The sequence below is a fragment of the Phaseolus vulgaris genome, chromosome 3 (genome assembly GCF_000499845.2).
Source record: "Phaseolus vulgaris cultivar G19833 chromosome 3, P. vulgaris v2.0, whole genome shotgun sequence".
Classification (NCBI taxonomy): Eukaryota; Viridiplantae; Streptophyta; class Magnoliopsida; order Fabales; family Fabaceae; genus Phaseolus; species Phaseolus vulgaris.
Genome location: NC_023757.2, coordinates 46,490,618 through 46,512,430, shown reverse-complemented (window position 1 = coordinate 46,512,430; position 21,813 = coordinate 46,490,618). Strand labels below are relative to the sequence as shown.

Here is a 21,813-nt window from a genome sequence, read left to right as displayed (position 1 = left end):
TGATAAATGATCACTTTTTTGCCACTTCAACTATATAGAATTACAAAGAGTTATTTGGTGATTGTTTTTGTTTATTGTAATTAGTGGGTGCTGAATTAATGTTTACGTATGTATATGTGGGACCTGGAAGGCTTTGGTTGGTTGATTGAGTTTTGAGCTTTTGACAGGCACAGTGCTTGGTGGAAAGTGAGATTAGTGGGAATGAGATGGGTGTGTGTGGTTTCACTGCTACAACTCCTTTTAAACGCAAGCATGATGGTTATGTATGAAATGTTGAGTGAAGAAGTGTTAGAAAAGAGAGTTGAAGTGGGGCAAGCTAAAAGCTTTTGCTTTTTTCATTCATAGTCGGTGCAATTGTTGGATGAATGGCTTCAAATATGACACAGGCAAAATACTACATATATGTAATATTCTGACTCGGCTTTGCCTGTCCTTTCCCCACGAATCATTCTCACCTTCAAGGTTTTTGCTTCATCACCCATCAACTTTTCATCTACACTGTCTCTAGATAAGAGTAATTTTTCTTTCCACTTTTTTCCCTTCACCTAATATTCTATTTCCACTTTCAACGTCTTCGTCACGTATAAAAAGAAAAGTTGTTATTTTCTTATAATTATGTTATTAGTAATGTCCCAATCTATATTTGCAACTATAGAAATCTCATACAGAGTTTGATCCGGTTCCATAATTAACGATGGGTCACCCAAGTTATTACATTCAACTCAATCTACAAATGGTTTACTATTAGAATTCAACCAATTCAAAAAAACATCTCAAAATGATAATTCAAACTATATTTGTTTTCTGGATTTATTATTTTTTGTTAATGTAACGATTTAGTTTGAATTTTATATTAAAATAAAAAATTAATCGAATTATTTATTATATTTGAATAAGTATTACATATTTATAGTTAATTTATTAATTAGCAACTAATAAATTCTATTGTAATTAGATATATTTGTGTTTATTAAAAAAATGTTAGCAAATTTATATTATATTTTTAACTATAATATTATGTAATTTATTCAAATATAAAGTTGAAATTTAAAATATGAAAATAATTTTATAAAAATAATACTACATCATATACATTTTTTGATATTTTTTATTATAGTCTTAAACAAGGTTACAACAGTAATTTCCACATACATTTTCATCAAATAAATTTATCTCAATATGTCTATAGAATCCCAATTTTGAACAATGCATAAATCAGTGATCCTAACACAAAGCCTCTGTGTTTCGCTTGCCATCGATATCATTAATCATATCAAAATTCTTGACCATGTTGTACAATGGAAACACCACAACTTCAAAGCACATTTGGTTAAGCACTTGTCCAACAAAATGGGACCAAAGGGTATATCTATTTTGTAACAGTATACGAATGATGATGTAGCATGAATAGTAGACGGAATGAAAAAAAATCTAAAACGTGGACACGTGTCGTGACAATACGCACGAATAGATTAAATATTTCCATAATGGTTTGTTTTCTTAAATATATAGTAGAAGTTGAACTTTAATAGTTCAACTTCTATTGACAAATAGATAATCTACGCATTTAAAATGAATATGCTAACTATAAAAAGAGAAAAAATAGAAAATTGTTGTTGATACTCCAATAATACTTTAAAAAAATAAATTTATATACTCAATTCGTTTCTGTTTAAAATATCCATTTAAAGTTTTTTTATAAAAAATATTAAAATTTCTTGTTATCTTAATAAATATTTATTAAATTTTCTATTTTATCTTTTTCTTTCCATGTCACAATATATATCCCAATTAACATGATATTTGATGTTATATTAAAAAATAAATTTAATATTATATCATTAATTTAATAAAATGAGTTTCGCATGTACTATAATTTGATAATACTTTTATACTATACAAGATCTTTAATAAAGATATAAAATGTCTTCTCACTTTTAACTAGTTTATTAAATGGTTAAGTAATAAAATTTATGAGTGGACCTTTGTGGAAGTGGGAAGAAGTCGTGGCCTCTAAAGAAATGTTATATTAGTCTACTCTTATGTAAACGTAAGTTTTATGACTCCCGAAATGGACAGTGATTCACCTCAAGCTCCTTATAGTTCTATATGCCTATTTCTTTTGCTTGCTTCATCTCTTTATGCTCCATCGTCTCTTTCCTGTTGTTCAACTTTATCCTTTTAAATGTATGATGCTTGATCCACCTGTTCATCAACTTCATATTTTAAGTGTACGATTAAGAAACAAGAGATGACAAAACATATAGAATGACGCATGAACAACGACAAAACATCCACCACCCACATTTCAATCATTTCAGTGTTTTAATCTTATATACTATGTTCTAGTTTTCATCATGGAGTTCGGTGGTTTGTTGCTCTTGAACCAAAATAAACTTTTGCTCTTAAGTATAATTTTATTGCTTTAGTTTTTCATTTATAGAATTTCTATGTAATTAATTTTAGATTTTTAGAAGTGGTAAAAAATTATATTTTAAAAAGACTGCGCCAGATTAAGTACAAAAAATATCTATTATTTGGAAAGGGTAACAATTGCCAGATGAAAATTGCATAAATTTTTAGAAAGTAATTAAGAGATGATTAATTTCAACTTCTTTGTATTACTGATGTTGTTAATTTGTCTTTCGATCCATTAACTATGTCTGAATTATATGAAGCTTTGGTTAAAATCAAATGGACAGATACAGATTAATATTTCATTTGTGAAGTTTTCTTATGCTGATATTTCATGATATGCCATTTAAAATTTTGTAAAAAATAAATGTAATTAATATAATTTTGTATTAATTAATATAATAAAAAGATACTTGTCCAAATTGATGGTGTCTTGGCACAGAGTCGCAATTAATCGCACTTTTATTCTGGTGTTTTCTTGAGTGATATCATTGAGCGTGGCAAGAAGAGTTGGGGTGTGTCACAGCTGAGTGGAGTGGACCCGGAAGTAGAGTGTAGACGGTGAGTAACCCACTGTTTCCTTGAATACGACATTTGATGCAAACACTAAGGCATAATAATGTCTTTAAAACTCATTCCTAATAATAACTATTACACCATATGTTGGACATCATAATGTCTTCTATGATTATAGTCATTTTTAAAGTAGCCATTTTTTAATTACAAATTTTAAAAAAAATATTAATTTTAAAAAATTATAAAGAATTACAAATTTCAAAATAGTAATTATGCTTACATTAACGACTTTAATTTAAAAACACTAATATTTGCTTAAAAATATAACAAATCTTGGCATCGTACTGTTATGACTTTAATAAAATTAAAATAAAACAAAAGTTGTATTTGGAATACAAATTCTTCAAAATAAAATAGTTTTTTAAACACCTTTTATCCATTTAAATAACTTTGTATGATATATTTTCGTATATAAAAAGGTGAATTACACGATACTCGCAAAACCCCCCTCATTCTACATGTTTGTTACACAGGTGTTGGGGGAAAAATTATCAAGATTTTGGGATTACAATGCGTTAATGTCTTAAATTAATTTTTACGACATATTCATTTTTTTTTACTCTCTCTACTCTAAAGTAATATTATTTTATCAGAATAATGTTTTCTTAAAACTAATTTTTTTCAGCAACACTCCTACATATATAATTAAGAAGATAACAAATGCAATACTATTAATGCACTACTACATATCATTTTTTAAAAGTAAAATAAGTGAAAACTCAAACAATTATGAGAGAGAGAGAGAGAGAGAGAGAGAGAGTAAACGTAAGTTTTATGACTCCCGAAATGGACAGATATTCGAAGATATTTGAGAGATTCTTTAGATATTTTATGATGAGAATGAAAAGAAGCTTTTATTCTACTACCTCGGAAGTGGATATAGTCAAAGGAATTAAAATTTTACTCCACATCCACAAAAATTAAAAATTAAAAAATTAACAAGATATTTTACATATAAATTAAATTTCATAATCACAAAATGATATTGATTGGTAAAAAAATTCAAGTAACTTACACTATAAGAACCAAAAATGTGGAAACGGATAAATTAATATTTTGTTTTGCTCAAGGAAAATTGTGAGAAGAATAATAACTAGTCACACAAAATGTCTAAGTGACTCAAACAAATTAATGGATAACAAATTGTTAACGGAACAATTTTTTTTACCATAAACTCTCTTCGAAGAGAGAATAAAAACCACAAAACCCAATCTAGAAAATTCTTTGCCATGGAAATAATAAGTACAGAATAAGGTTGTCACAAACCACCCTTACTTATCAGAGAGAAAAACTGAAAATAATCAAAACTAATAATGAATAATAAATACGCAAAGAGAATATAATAGTAGTAATCCCAAAAGATGAAGAAACAAAAACCAAATCATTTACATCAACCACATGTTTGAGATAAATATTCTTTATTAGATCATTACAATGCATTTTTATTTTCAATGAAAAGACATTTTAGAAAGAATATTAAGAAAATAATATTATTGAATATATTTAAATTTTTTAAATATGTATGAAATAGTATTAGGTAAAAACTGTTAAGAAATATTAAATATGTGTAGCTAAAAAAAGTACTATTGTTAAATGATATATAATTTTTAAACAATGGATAATGTGTAGTATTTTTTTAATCTCGAACATAGTTAGATTTCCGTATGAAAAAGAGAAATAAAATAAGAGTTATTAGATGGAGGAAAGAGGAACAGACAAAGATGAGAAAAATCTTATCTCAAATCATAAGTTGTAAGCTCCATAATCATCTTACTTTTTTTTTCACGGAATCAAATGCCATCAATACCAAATCATTGATGGGACCCACATGTCTGTGCCGCACATACATCTTCTCATCTCCCCACGTGTCTACGCTTCCCACCTATCCCATTCTTTTCACACTTTTAAATACACACATCTAATATTAATTTTATACTTCACCATTTTTCTATAAAGACAATCTTATTTCAGTCATATATATAAGATAATAATAATAATAAACTTTTATTTTCAAATTTTACCCAAAATACGAAAAATTCTTCACTAGTGTGAGTTCAGATGGAACATACAACAAATATGTTGTGGCTTAAGAATTATTGAAAAATGTTTTATTTCATTTAAATATCAAATTATCATCAATCATTATTTCAATTATATGTGTTGGATTTTATAAATTTAGTAATGATAATATAATGGAATATTTATTTATATATTTAACGCATATAATATATTAATGTTCATACATATTTGAATAGATAATTAAACAAGTTCATATTAATATATTGAATTGAAATATAATTTAAAATAATTATATAACAAAAATTTCAAAATAACTTAAACAAGTTATATTAGTCCATCCTTTTTTCAAATTTTATGTATAAACAACTTTTTTTTTATATTTTGGGTCATATGAAAAAAACTACCAAAATAAATATTTTTTTAAAAAAATTGGAGCATTGGTTCTTTTTCTTTTGAATCATGACTTTATATTGACCAAAAAGTTGTGTTACAGTACATGCTATATATATTAATTTAAATTGAAGAAATCATGTTTATAAAAACAAATTTTATAGTTAAAGTTGAGATTTCGATAACAAAATTTTAATTCAGTTTATAGAAATAATGTTCAATGAAACATTCTTTAATTTCTTTTGAAATAGTGCTACTAAAACGATTTTTTAAATTTTATTTTTCTAATGTTGTGAATCACAGTTTCTCTATGTTATTTCTTTCAGTTATTTATTTTTATTAGGAAATAAGAACTTAAAATATTTAAAATAATATATATATATATATATATATATAAAAGTTGTACATATAAACATAAATTAAAAAATATATATATATAATATTAAATTATGTTTTACAACATATTTTTTCTTAAAATCATATATGTAATAGAAAAATACCTGTTGATATAACTTTTAAAAAAGTATCATTTTAATAATTTAAAAAAAAAAACAAATTTTACACCGTATGTGTAAAATTTGGTGTGTAAGCAAAACAAAATTATTTAGTGAAGATGACATGAGAACCACCGCCATTGATTTGTTGGTTTTCATGTCACTCTGTTGTGGGGATGTGACGTGGAATCAGATTGTTTGCTGATTAAATCCAACACATCGATCATCACTATATTTTACATTAATGAATATTATGATTATAACCAATCACCCCATAAAGTGAAATTTGGGAGAACAAATACCCCAATAACAATAATCTCTATTAATCCTAATCCTAATCCTAATCCTCATCAAATCATGTTTAATTCCAGGCTTTCGGCCTTAAAATTTATATTCATTCACTGTGTCAACGTCAAATCCCATTCACTTTGGGTGGCTTGATTGGACTCACCAAACAAAAATAAATAAATAAATCAAAACAACGGTTCATGCTCTGCTTTTCGTTTTGGTATTCAGCCACTCACTGACAAAAGACCTGGATAAATTGTAATTATATTCTAATAAATGGAGTTTATTTATTCATTAGCGCACCAAATAGAAAATAAATAAAACATATGTAAAGGGAGATAACAACTATAATCTTTTCTGAATATATTTAGATATTGGAGTTTTTTATTTGAGGAATTATTCTTTATTCTCATACTATATTTCTTAAAATTTTGTATATTAGCAAGAAAAAAAATGATGCATTGTTTAATTTATGGGAAAGAAAAATGAAAGAGTTGCTACTCCTTGCGTCATAAATAGCTACCCATGTCGTAATAAACTGGTTCACCTTAAAAAAAAAGAATTAAGCAGGCAGGCGCATGATAGAAATTTGTTGCAGGCAACAAAAAGGGAAATGATAATTATTATTAATATGATATAAAGGTAGTATTTCTCTTTTCTTTTTGACCTTATGATCCATGATGAGTTTGAAATTAAATTGAGGTATAAATAATGAACGATGCATCTATTTAAAGTTAGACAAAAGAAGCGTGCTTGGTGTCCCTTCGTCTACACTCTGCTTAGTTAATACATTCTTATTCTCGTTGATGTAAGCTGACTCGGGTTATTTGTCGGCATGGTTCGATATAATAATAGCGTTTAAATCAATTTCACTAAGAATCTTTTCTCTTTTTCGTACTTCCATTTCATTAATTATCTGGATTATCTAAAATTCAATATTTAAAAAAACAAAATTTTGTTGGATTATGGTTGTTCTTCTTTCCTCGTATATTTATTTGGTTTCCACGACAAAAATATTGTGAATACACATATACCAATATTAATGCGAGATTACATTTGAGTTGGCCTTATTTATTATCATTCCAACCCAAAGATTCCGTATAATAATTTAATTTAATGCGAACTCGACCTAACCAAAATGCCAAAATAAGTAGAATAAATTTGAGTAAATCCCACTCTATAATATAATATAATATATAAATTTTAACTTTATATATATAGTTAAATCTAAAATAAAACAAAGTATAAACTTAAATTAAGTTATATAATATTGTGTTATACGACTGTTTTTTATTTGATAAATAATCCTCTTTACCAATACAGAATTATTACAAAATAACTTGTTTTTTTTTTTAAATCTTACAACTAAACCGAGTTAGAATGATTAAAAACATAATCTGAACTCATTATAGAAAATACATTAGATCTATTTTAAACGTGATCTAGTACAATCAACACCAGACCAGCAAGTTGGACCGTGCTTACCTATTATTTCAGCAGTGTGAAATAAAAATAAAATAAACTAGGGGCTAACTAAGTATTCAAAATATTAAAATTGTGTTCTATATTGTCATAGTATAAGTTAATAAACTGATCATTACATCAATTACTCATGAAAATATATAACTATTAGTCCGGTCTAATAATTTATACTATGGGGTACTAATAAAATTAATACAAAGTACTGTGGATAATCTTTTTTAATATTTTCTATCGATTATATATATATATATATATTGAATTTAATTGTTCAATAAAAAACATTACGATCATAAATAAAATAATTGATAAACCATTCTTCATAATACCCGCAGTCCATTTACTTTATCAACGTGACCCAACCAAATTGAAATGCATTTGAGTTTTTCACCATATGTTTATCAACCTTACCCATTTACTTTATCACCATATTTGAGTGACCTGTGATCATTACCCAAAAACACCTTTGATGTGGAAAAATAAAATTTCCATTAAAATTTCTCTCAGTTCTAATTCAACCTTGAACGACTTAAAGATATTTTCCTTTTAACAGTGAGGTCATATATTCACAGAGAGACACAGTAGGGCCTATAAGTTGCCACTACTCTGATGAATTAGGAACTTACGGTCCTAAGAGATTTATTTGAAGGTGTTGACATTGAAGAAAGCCGGTAGCTGAGCAGCCATGCATGAATGCATATTCATGAGAAATTAAAAATTTTAGATGAATAAATAAATAAATTAGCTGAATAGGTTGAATGAATATATATATTAATAATTGGTAATAATAAGTAGCATTAATTGATGAAGAAATAGGATGTGGGGTTAACGGCGTTACATTTGGTAGCTAGGGTTGTGAATATTATAGGTTGATCATGAATTATGAGTGACCCAATTGCTGCAACGCATCGCCGACAATGCATTATTGGAAGTGCTTATAGTACTAATGCAGAGAAGTAGGTCCGGAACACTCCACATCAACTTTCTAGTTAAGCAAAGATCCGGATTCTTGTTGATGAATCATATTCTGGCGCCATTATAACTCTTTGAAACTCCATTTGTGTCTTGTACCTACTTTTCTTTTCTTTTGGAAATTAACAAATCGTGCACATCCCTTTCTACTCTCCACATTCATAATAAGCAAGAGAAAACCGTCCAACCATCCCTCACATTCCTCGTTCATTAACAAGTAGTAGTAACTACTAGTAGTATGCTAGATTGGTAAGCAAGGTGCATGCATATATGACATGCTACCCATCTCTTATCTCTAACTGGTTAACCCCGGCATGGAGTGGGAGACAGTTCATGCGGGTCTGTTACAATTATGGAAAACACACACACACACATCCATCTGTACCTATTTCCAATCATATAGTATTTTTTTGTTGTGTTTATTTCGGAAATTACATCTGGGGTGATCTTTCGATGAGTTCCGAGCATAGCATATGAACGGTCCACATACATATATATTGATTGATTCATGTAAGGAATAATAATAATAATAATAATAATAAAGATATGAAGGAAAAGAAAAATGAAATAGGGACTGGTTGGACACGAGTAAAGTGGGAGTAAAGGGGGCCAATAATTGGGACAATGTAAAGTGAAGCTGCTACATACTATGCGAGGAAGCATATGTGGGAAAGGAATTAAAGTGTGGCAATAATTATGTATTGTAATATAGGTACGTGTGTGGGTGGCGAAGGGAAACGAATCACCCACCCTCTTGATGTGTGTTTGCATTGGCATTGGCATGTGAAGATGTTAGGATTGTATAGCAATATAGGATCCGAGAGAGAAAGATTATCCAAGTTTGTCTGTTATCATAATGGAGGTAACAGTAGTGGGGCACATAATGGTCAACCTATGCAAGAGATATAGAGGTCATAATTTCCAACACCCATATTCGTTTCCCTACTCATTCCGCCCTTTGATTAATAATAATCATAGCCACCCACCCACCCACCCTTTGCCCCCACAAAAAGTCACATTCATTCTCTTTCCCTTAACTCACTCCCTCCCTCTCTTCTTAATAAACACCCTTGTGCTACCTCCCATCACACTTTATAAACCACACCATCATCTAATCATCATCTAAACTAAACCACTCTCTTCCCTTCCTCTCCTCTCCTCTCCTCTCCTCTCCTCCTCACACACACATACTCCTTCCTTCACCTTATGATGGGTCTTCATCAGGATCCCAGCGACTCAGGCCTTCAGCTTATTCTAGGATTGGCTTTGACTGCCACCCCAGAAGACACCATCACTCCGTCACCACCATCCATTTCCAACAACCTTCATCATCATCATCTTACAACTCTTAGGCCAAACTCCTATTCCTCCAAATCCAGTTTCATCTCTACAAGTAACTCCGAGCCTGAGCCATCACTAACGTTGGGCCTGTCCCGCGAGACATACCGGCAGCAGGTGGTCAAACTTCCCAGAAACATAGGACACAACAAAGTCTCCTCTGAGGACCCTCTTGAACAGACTTCACCTCACAGTGCTATCTCCTCCTTCTCCAGCGGAAGGGTCAAGAGGGAGAGGGATCTTAGCTGTGAAGAAGCGGATGCAACAGAGACGGAGAGGGTTTCTTCAAGAGCCAGCGACGAAGAAGAGGACGGCACCACCGCCAGGAAGAAACTCAGGCTTACCAAAGAACAATCCGCCTTGCTTGAAGAAAGCTTCAAACAACACAGCACCCTCAATCCTGTAATTATAATCTCCCTCTCATTATTTTCATACATGCATGATGGAAATAAAACATTTTAAATAAGTTTTTCACTTCCTTTGAATATCATGACTAATATTGTTGCGTTCAATTGGGTTTACAGAAACAGAAGCAAGCTTTGGCCAAGCAGTTAAGTCTTCGGCCTCGACAAGTGGAAGTGTGGTTCCAGAACCGGAGAGCCAGGTAAATATACTTGGTTGATTAAAACTTTATATGTTATGCATCTTCGTATTATTTAAAGGGGTCCTATGTTATATCAATGTTTGAACTCGTTGATTGATATTTTTTGTTTTCGTGTTGCAGAACAAAGCTGAAGCAAACAGAGGTGGACTGCGAGTTCCTAAAAAAGTGTTGTGAAACATTAACAGACGAGAACAGAAGGTTGCAGAAGGAGCTGCAAGAGCTGAAGGCACTGAAACTGGCTCAGCCCTTGTACATGCCTATGTCTGCGGCAACCCTCACCATGTGTCCCGCCTGTGAGAGGCTCGGTGGCGGCGTCGGCGGTGGCGCTTCCGCTAAGTCACCCTTCTCAATGGCTCCTAAACCGCACTTCTTCAACCCCTTCGCCAATCCTTCTGCAGCATGTTGATTGATTCTTATTATGAATTAGGTTTTTTAGTTTTTTTTTTTCACGTTAAAAAAGAACAAAAAAAGAAGAGTTTCCCCGGCAACCTTTGTATTTTTTTGGTTGGGGGATAGGATACGTATTATGAATTACTACATCAGCTAGTGAAAAGGTTAAGGGTGTAATTAACTAATACTGTAGAAATTTGTAACTGCTGATCAAAATTACCTTTTTACTTTTCTTCCTCTATTGTATGTTTATAAATGGTTATAGAAGAAGACATCCATATGTATGAAGGAATTAATCACTATTATTTTATTGTTGGTTACATGTGTGATGTCCCTGCGCGTGTGTACGCATGAAAACATTTTGATTGCAAAGTCCATATCCGAATTATATGTCTTTGACTAAAACGCTACTAAAATATAATGCCCCGAAGAAAAAGAAATGAGTCATATCATACAATGTTTGTGAATTAGTAAAAGGACCCCTCATCCCTTTCTTCAATTCTATAATAAAAATGAGTAACTCAGACACGGTTAATTGATGTAGTCGCGTCTATAGAAAATGATATGTCTAAATGTTATTTAGCTCTAATTCATAAAACACAATTTATGATTATTTTTTATATATAGTGTATGTAGTTGACTCTTATAATGGAAGAGGAAGTTGAACATTAATCTAGTACCCTAAAGGGAAAAATAAGTCATTGCAATCATGCAGTAGCTCCTATGCTACCTAATATTTTTAATGCATGTGGGGAGGAGGGAAGGTATATTCAAAAGATAGATATATATAATGAATTTGGGTTGGATGCTATGATTATTAAGTTAGCGAAGGTTGAAGGTGCGGAGAGGGGAAGTTAGCTCACGTGTTTTTGTCTGAAAATCAGTTGCTTAAGGAGAAACTGAATGAGAATCACCAAGGAGGTGTGATTAAGCATGTGTGCAAACAAAGGACTCCGTCACAAATTTTAAAAAGGTAACCCCACATTATTATCTACTGTTTAATCACTTTAATCATTTTTAGCTACATTTTTTTAAAATTTATCCCACTAATTAAATTAAATATCATACTATTAATTTAGTCTCTAATTTTTTTATTATTGTATTGGTATCTAGAACTAAGAATTTTTTTAAATAAATCTTTAAATATTTTTGGTCTCTTTTTATTATTCTGTTTATTTTTGGTCTCTTTTGGAGGTTAGAAAAAATAGTTTGAAAATAAATATTAGATTGACATTGAATTTGAAGAATTAAATTAGTAGTAATTTGTGGTGATGATAGAGATGGAATCTATTATGTAGATGATGTGGTCTAGTGAGATGCTTTACCTTTAAGGGAACTGGTGGGTCATACTTCCACGTGATAACCCAATGGGCCGGTCTCTCTCAAAATCTCAACATGAGATTTTCCTTCAAGGTCAGTCCTTCCATCTCCCTTTTCTCACATCTTTTTTTTTTTCAAATTGCCCCAAATCCATAATTTTATCGAACCAGTACTTGTTGTTATCATTTTATTTTATTTAATAATTTCTAGTAACAAAGTCAATATTAAATAAATAAATATATAAACAATAAAGAATATTACTCATATATTACTTTCTAATTTATGCAAACCTTTTGTTTCCATTGGTCATTTTATATCGTGTTCCCAACTGCTCAAAATGAAAGGTAACGATCACGTGTCCACTGCTATATACGTTCTAGCCACGCTATCATGATTGGAATTGGACGCTTCAACATTGAAAAACAGAGACGGGATAAGACTCTGCTAACATTTTCATTTATATTTAACTATTATGTATATGTACTGAATACGACGAGGTTTGCATAGATCGACAGATTGTGAGTATATTAAAAAGTTAAAATAATATAATTAAATGATATTGCATAAAAGTTTAAAAAATAAGTTTAAAACATTAAAAATATATTTAATTATTATAAGATGTATAAAAGTAAAAGTTTAATGAAGTTAAAATTCATCTAATTATTATTAATAGGTGAATTGTTTAACCAGTAAAGTGTTTAAACGAATTGATTCTGATTCTATCATCGAAACTTCTTACACACCCATCTGAAAGTGATTTTAGATCTAAAAGTCGAAAACTAACATAAATCTAATAGCTGAATGATAATCTAGATCGAGTTGTCAAAAACAAACCTAACTCTACATGAGAGAGTTCAAATTAATTCATTCAATAACTGAAAATCCAATTCATAAAAAAACAACAAAAGATCGAAAAGACAAAAGAAAAATAATTAATTGTAAGATTCTCTCAGAAGGAGTATACATTGCACTGAACGTAAAAGTATTTTATTTTTCAGAATTGTTTTGAAAGAGAAAATGTTGTGATATGGAAAAAAGGAGACGGGTAAAGTAAGTATAAGAATTGAAGAAAAAAAATGAATGACTTAAAAACGTATAGAAATAATGTTTAGTATTAAAGTTGTACGCATAATGGGTTGGACCAATAAATATGGTAAGAGAGAGTTTCCCGGAAAAGGAGACAAGTTCCTGGAAACTACTAATCAGAGTCCTCCTCCTTATCACTTTCATACGCCATTTTTAACCATTCACATCGTCATCACATCCCACAAACTCTCTCCTTGTACACTCCAACTCCACCACCAACATTTTATAAACTACGCTGATTACGCGAGGACCCAAATAGTGTGAAAGCTATACCAAAATTTAGATTTTTCCAGTTGAGTAGTTCTACTCGTAATTGTAGCTTGTAAAACAAAAATTCAGAATTGAACAGGTCACGACTCAATTTCTTTCTTTTATCATCAATCCGACAAAGAAAATTTTAACTACTAATAATAATAATTTATGTGGTTCACTTTGTTATGCATTAATAACTAAGTTTGACGGACAAAATAATTAAGCATGTTCTATGACCAAAATTTGCTGAACCACCCGGTCCATGGACACATGCTACACTTGTCAAAACCTAGCGTGATAAAACCGCGGAAAAGAAGAAGAAAGTTTGAGCATTCTCAATTTCTTCATTATACGTTCTTCTATATTATTACACATCTAATTTTTGTCATTATTACCCTTCTTACGTGTATTTCTTACACATATATGAATTGATCCTCTGTATTAATATAGTGCATTATTCATTGGACCTTTATGTGAAAGTAAAAAATTATCTTGAAACAAATATTTAAGTGTGATCAGTATGTACATTCACCTTAGGTTAACCTTCTCGTCACAATCTTCTTCGTCAATAGCAGATGTAATTTATTCAACCTTAATGGCTTGAACCGTCTTTCGTGATCATTACTCTAGGGAGAGATTCATAAGCATATTAGAGAAAAAGGAGAACTCAACTTGACTTTTATTTGGTCAAAATAAGATTCACAGGAGAAAAATCTAACCAAATTAATAATTTATTATAATATAGTAATTTTAGTGAAAGATGGGATTACGGTCTAATTAACCAATTCTTATTGCTCAAGATTTGGGAATGCGTAATAGTAACTAAAATGTCGATTCATTTAGCTAAGTCTTATCACTTAACATTTGGAAAAATTTGTAATAGAATATAGAATGTCAATCTGAAATAATTATTGTTATTTAAAATGTTAGCATATCTAAAATGTCAATAATTATTGTTATTTAAAATGTTAGCATATCTAAAATGTCAAGTTGCATATTAATACTTAACATAAAAAATTTTATTTTTAAAAAAAAATTAAGTTAGTAACTCGAGTAAGTAAAAAAATTAAAATATCATTATCAACAAATAAGTTGGAAAATATTTGTCTCGCATAAATATATAGAGATTTTGTCACCCAAAATAAATATATAATATGGAACAAATATGCTTTAAAACATAATAAGTTCTAATACAAAGTATTAAATAATAATTAATTAAAAAAATAAACGATAATATGAGACTGAAATACTTTTCTGTAAATAAACTAGTAGATCTAGAGAAAAACAATAACACATTGAGTACTCTAGTAAAAGAGGTCATCTTATCTCTTTCTAAACACATTTATCAATGATTGTGAGATTTAGTAAAATTTTGTTCGACACTCATTTTATGAGAAAAAACCGTGAACATAATAAAGAGACAAAATAAATGTTGCAATATCACATGATAGTAAAATTGTGTCATTTCATTTGTATTTCTTTATGATAATTGAATAGGTATTAATATCTCATATTTCAATTAAAATTTATTGTCATAATAATATTACTAAACTATATTCTTTCAAATAAATCTGATATTTGAATTAATCTATATAACAACATATGTTTTCCATAACTTGATGTCTCCATCATGATTGTATTTTGTTTCTTTTACACGTACAATCTTAATATTACTTCTTAAATATAACTATCGAAGTTTCAGTGATATCAATTGGTGCTAACATCATTTAGTGTATTTCTATTGTTATGGCAAATAACTAACATTCGAATAAAAAAGAGTTTTTTGTTATGAGAATAGTTTTGTTTTCAAATTTCAAAATAATTTTTTCTCTTAGTTATTTATGTTTTTTTTTTCACCTAATAATTATTTTGTTTAAATATAGGCATTTTTTATAAAATATAATTGAAAATTCATAAAATAAAAATATTTTAATTATTTTATTAGGGTTAAGAAAAGTTATAAAGCTTATTTCTTTATTAAAAAATATATATCAAAAAAAAAAATCACTTTGCCATTAAATTATAAATAATCAATAAAAACAATAAACATAAACTCTAATGGGTGGTGTTTTGTGCATAGATCATTGTCTCACCCAAATTTTTTCTTGACAATATTCTAAGAGTTATCATTCTTAGTTAACTTCAATAAATAAAGTGATGCTCACCTACCAAAATGTGGCCTATCGCTCGAATTGGATGGTGAACTCACTCTAAGAATGTGGAATACAAAAAAATTATGATTTTAGTTAAATTTCAATTATGATTTTCGTTAACACTTTTATGATTGTGACATTGCATTTTTCATGAGACAATAAATTTTAATTTTGCATACTCATACTAGTGCAGGTATTCAGGAATGGACTACCAAGTCCTCTACACAAGAAGAAAAGAGAAAACAATTGTGTTAGAAATTTCTATCACAAGAACTAACAAGTCCCTTAGATACAAGAAAAATGAAGAAAAATGACGAACAAGTACCTTAGTGATTTCTATCCCAAGGACTACCAAGTCTCATACATACGAGAAAAAAGACAAATGAATGGTATAGGAATTTCTATTTCATGGACTAATAAGTTCCCCTACATACATGGAAAATGGCGAACGAGTGTTTTAGACATTTCAATTCCAAAGACTAAAAAATCCTGAACATATAGAAAGAGGTGAATAAAACCTTGAGAATTCTATTTTTTGTGAAAACATCCTAAGTTGTCAACACGGAGTGAGAGCAACCTACATAAATTTTATTTTTTAATATATATCCCAAATTTAAAAAAGGAAAAAGAGTATGATTTCTATTTGAAAGTGATCACACTCTCATCACATGTAACATTTAAATTGATTTGAAAAGGAGACTAAGAATTTTATGTAAAGCAATTTGAGAACGTCAAAATTGAAATAAAAGAGGGACAAAGAAGAAGCAACCAAAGTGTTATCTTACTAAAGGTAAATGCAAAACATGCAAATGTTCAAACTTGTTCATCGATAAACTTTTCATTTACAATAATTTGAACAATTAAAATCAATAAATATCTAACTTTTTGCATGAAATTTTATTAAATAATAACATTTATTAGTCTGTCTCTTGGTCATTAGTAGCAACTAGAAATAGCGAAGCCTAAGAAAGAAACTTTACATATTGTGACAAATGGTCGACCAAGTCTTTTGATCATAAGTACTTTGATCGACCTCCAGATGGATGATGTTGTTAGCCTCATATCCCTCACTAGATATAGAGTGATGATTGTTGACCTCTTTTTACATATTGTGACAAATGGTCGACCAAGTCATTTGATCAGAAGTACTTTGATCGACCTCCAGATGGATGATGTTGTTTGCCTCATATCCCTCACTAGATATAGAGTGATGATTGTTGACCTCTTTTTCCTAACTTGTTCCTTTACAAACATACTTCCTGTGAAATCCTATCTTCATCCTCTCAATATCATCAACATCATGGTTGAAACTAACTTTTTAACTACATAACATTCATTCGGCGAGCCATTCCCCTTTGAGAGAAAGTCTTTGTATTGTCTACAAAAAGGAAAAACATGTTAGTATTTCAAAAGTACAAAATAAATAAATAAAGAAGAACAAGGAAGATACTAATGAAGACTTTGAGATAAAAAACGCAATATTTTAGTTTTAGAAGGATAAAGGTGTCTAAAATAATATCCAATTGTTTGAGCTTCTCTTACAATAATCAAATCTCGAATTCATAAGATCCTTTAACTCTAAAAAGAGTTGAACACGGGGATTAAACGTCCAATACCAGGAAAAAATCTCTAACAAATCAACATTGTGAATAAGGAGCATGAATATGAAGAAATTTACCTTTGAAAACTTGTAAGAAGATTGCAATAAAATTAAAATTTTGGTTATTTTTTCTCTTATATTATATTTCCTTTATTTTCTCTTCCATTCCACTTATTTATAAGCCAATATTTTATTTTATTTTAACTAATGTACATTTAATGAAATTCCTTATCTATTTATATTTATCTGATCCTTTTTTTTTCTTTCTTATCTATTAGAAGGTTATTTTTTAAATAATTAAATATTATATTTTTGTAATTATTTATTTTAATTATTTATTCTATTTTTCTTCTTATTTTATTTTATTTAATCATAATATTTCTTAAAATAAATTTGATTAATTTTTCAATATTCAGATTTTATATAAATAGAATATGAAATATATAAGTTAATCAGAAGAGTTAAAATGCAAGATTTTCTAACTTTTTTATAAAATAAAGATGAAATAATTAATATAGTTATTTAAAAATAGAGATGTTATATCAAGACTAATTACAACAATTAAAATATAATTATCAACAAATAAATTCGAAAATATTTATCACCCATAATTATAGAGATATTTTATCGCAATCAAACCAAAATAAATATATAATCTAGAAAATATAAGTTGAATAATATAATAAATCGACTAGTATTAAATAATAATTAATTAAGAAAGTAAATGATAATATGAGATTGAAAATTATGACTGCAATTCTTAATAAAAGAGATAATATTGCCTCTTAGTTATAACAGTAACTTAATAAAGAATAACCAAGAAACATCTAATAAACAACTAAACATGTATTGATAGGAATGAAACTGAAAAATTGTAACAAATATATATATAAAAAAAAAGATGTTAAAAGGAAAAAAAAATGAGAAGTATAATGTGAGTTAAAGAGAAAAAGGGCATTGAAAGCGAAAGATGCATGTATGATAGGAAGTGGATCCATATTTGAAAAGTAAAAAAGAGTAATAAAGAGGGATATGTGGTTTGATGGGTGGATTCAGAATCACAACATCTTTGTGAAAAAGTCTTGGAAGTTTAGTTGAGGTCTTGTGATGGTATGATTTTGTGTTTTATATTATACGTGTGCGCACACGTAATACTCCTAGATAAGCCAAAGACATATGTCTTATGCTCGCTTCTTTGTCGGCCTTTAAATGGTGTTCATTTCAACCATAATCTTTGGTTTTTATTATTTTGTCATCATTGGTGGAAACCACTATGCCTTTCCTCTAATCATCTTAACTCACTTCCCAATATTATATTTTTCCTTTCTAAACACTCAACTCAATCATCGGATTAATTACGACCCTATACTTTATTCTTTCCAATTCCAACTTCACCCAATTCTTAAATACAAATTATATACCAGTAATTGTCACATTATCATCCATTAATTATATCATCAATGTTTTCCTCAACTCAACCACCACACCTGTTACTTTAATTATGCTAAATTCATGATGTAATCAACTCCATTACATCAGATACATACATGTTTTCCTCTTGTGTTTTACGCATTGCAAACACAAAATAAATGTACGCTGCTACAATTTCGTATAGTGTAGAAAAAGGTTACCGTTATATTACTGATTAAAATATGGTGATGACAAGATATACAGAACTATACATAATTAATTATGTTAACATAATCAAATAAGAAACCCAAATTCGTCTCTTGCGTTATTTAGCTTTCTCTCCTGAGTTTACTTAAAAAACTTCTTCCATATTAACATATAAGAGAGATAAAATAGAATAATTGAACAACAGGTATTTGTATGCTACACAGGGAAGCTCCACTTCAAAAGAAAGATAAACAAAAATAGAAAAAAAGTTGCAACTGAATTTCGTAATTGAAAATGTAAGTCAAATGCAAAAGGTAAGAACGATAGAAACAGGTTTCTAATAACTAAATTCATTTTGTATTTATTCAAATCTATTATTAATTATCCCTTGTTTATTTTGCCCTGTTGAGATTATAATTACTTTATATTTCATGCTTTTGATCAGTTAAATTTTTATTATTCTCATTTAGTCATTTACTAAAGCATTAAAAACTATAAAATGAATATATTGGTGTGTTAAGAGATGAAGAATTATTAGAGAATGTAAAGTAGATTATATTCACTTGACTGACCCGTTATTCTCTCATTATTTTGGTTAATTTTACTTCGTTAACTGTTATATTCCATCTCATTTTCATTTGAATTATTAACTCATTTTTATTTATTTATTTATTATAATTTAAAATTATATTTAAAAAAAAATAAAAAAAAATTCTCGATTCCACGATGAGCGCCAATTGTTCTCGAACCGTGTTAGAACCAAAAGAACTATTGAATCACTTCTCGATCAGTTGGTTTGCACCTCGCTCTTTTCTCTCGAATGAACTCCTGCAACTTTCGCGCCCTTCCACTCCTCGTCTCCGTGATCTTCGAGCTGAGATGGTACATGCAAAAGACGCTCCGACACTTAAGTCAAACTTTGACACTTAGTACTCAGTGTTTAGTACTAGATGATCGCGTACGTACCTGATCCTTTGGGATCTGTGCTTATTTATATAATTATTGTGGGCCCTTTGTCATTATTGAGCATAATAAAAGCAGATTAACCAATACTGAGTCATTGATTAGTTTCATCATTATTTATGTCAGTCGGCCTGTTGAATCTCATATTATAGGTAATTTTGTTATTATAAGTAGTTAATTAAGTTTAAAAAGTAGTTACAAAATCTAAAAGATAAAATAATAAAATAAATTGTATTAAAAATGATAAATTAATAATAAATTATGTATACTAAAAATATTACAAAATAAAATCGTTTTTATTAATAATAGTTATAAATTACAAAATTATCGATTATAAGGACTCTGACCATGGTAGACAAACACATAACGGTCTTCTTTTAACACTAAAATTTGATGTGCTTAGCTTGTTTGAATTGTCGCTCCAATTGACTAAAAAATGAAATAAACAAACCAGAACAAAAAGAAAATGTTGTATTTTATTTTTTAAAACAATCCAAGTTGTGCGCAAAAAACTTAAATATAATACTTTAAAATATGAATCTTTAGCTCTCAAATGATAAAAGACCGATGATTAAGTCCAATTATTTTTTAAAACAAATTATTGCAAGCAGACAAAATAAACAATGCACAACAAAATAGGGGTACAGAAAGTTCTGCCGTGTCGAAAACAAAATTATGGGCTTTAACCTGTCATCAAACAATGAATTAAAAAAATATATGCAGTGATGACTTGTACTGTTTTGTTTGTACTATTTGGCAGTAAAATATGTTTGTGATAATGAGTAGAGGAGGACATTGAAGGTGATAAGAAGAAGGAAGACATAGTGAATTCTGAAAGGAGTTTATAAACAGATTAATTTTGTTTAGATTCCCTTTCATTAGTCCACTCAACAGTGATGGAAGGGTTTGGTTAGAAAGGGTAGTGTTGTTGGACTAATGAGCTGCAATCCAAGTGTGTTGGAGAAAGTAAATGGGGTTTGGGTTTGGGTGGTCATCAAATTCAGCATCTCCAGATGGCAACTATAGCATAGTTGCGTGACATGTTACGGTGTACAGATGTACGTACATTCTACTTGCACAACACAAAGAGATTGGCCAATAATTCCATTCAAATAAAAAATCGTTGTCCTTGCATTCAAGCTTAGAGTCCAAATGGATGCTCTTGCCACAAGTAGACACCAATTTAGGTAGATAAACAAACACGCATGCATACAACTCTCTCAACTTTAGTCTCCAATGTCGCAGAGATTTGAGGAAGTGTAGCAGTCACGCGTCACGTGTCATGCCCCAAATAAGAATACAAAATATTTAGCGTATCGGTATCTCTTCATGGTATCATGAATCATATCTGCGATGATTTTAAGGTAACTGTCAGTATTAATTCTCGCAGCTTCTGTGGCCCAAAACTTTGGTCCTTATCACCATTATCATCATAAATATTATTTCCATTCCATTAGAATGGATAGTTTTACAAAGCGCATAAGAATATAATAAGTATCATTATCTTTTACCCTAATCATGTTTAACAGCTCTGAACCTATTCTTTTCAGCAAAGGTGGAGTTGAGTCGAGTCATAAATGTTAGGTCCTAGATTAGATTAATCACCATTTTTGAGGGAGCTCGGAGGACAGATCACATATGCGATGTTGTGTTACGGTGATAAGGACTGGTCATTGGTGCAGAATTATTCTTCATTTCTTCATATTCTAACCTAACTCACGACCCTGCCCAGTTATAACCCAAATGCTTGCACGTGATTGGCCCAAAATTTGTATACAAAATTTGGATAATGGGAACCAAATAATAGATAACATCGCCCGACAAAAACACTAATTAGAATTGTGAAAAAGTTTTGTT

General features: G+C 29.5%; 1 protein-coding gene across 1 annotated transcript; it reads left to right on the top strand.

Annotated features, from left to right (window-relative positions):
* The first annotated feature begins 8,728 nt into the window (after window positions 1-8,728).
* Window positions 8,729-11,285, top strand: LOC137808194 (homeobox-leucine zipper protein HAT22). Its single transcript, XM_068609178.1, has 3 exons — window positions 8,729-10,373; window positions 10,496-10,575; window positions 10,696-11,285. Exons 1-3 carry the CDS (start codon window positions 9,840-9,842, stop codon window positions 10,979-10,981), a joined length of 900 nt encoding a protein of 299 aa, XP_068465279.1. The 5' UTR covers window positions 8,729-9,839; the 3' UTR covers window positions 10,982-11,285.
* Window positions 11,286-21,813: the final 10,528 nt, after the last annotated feature.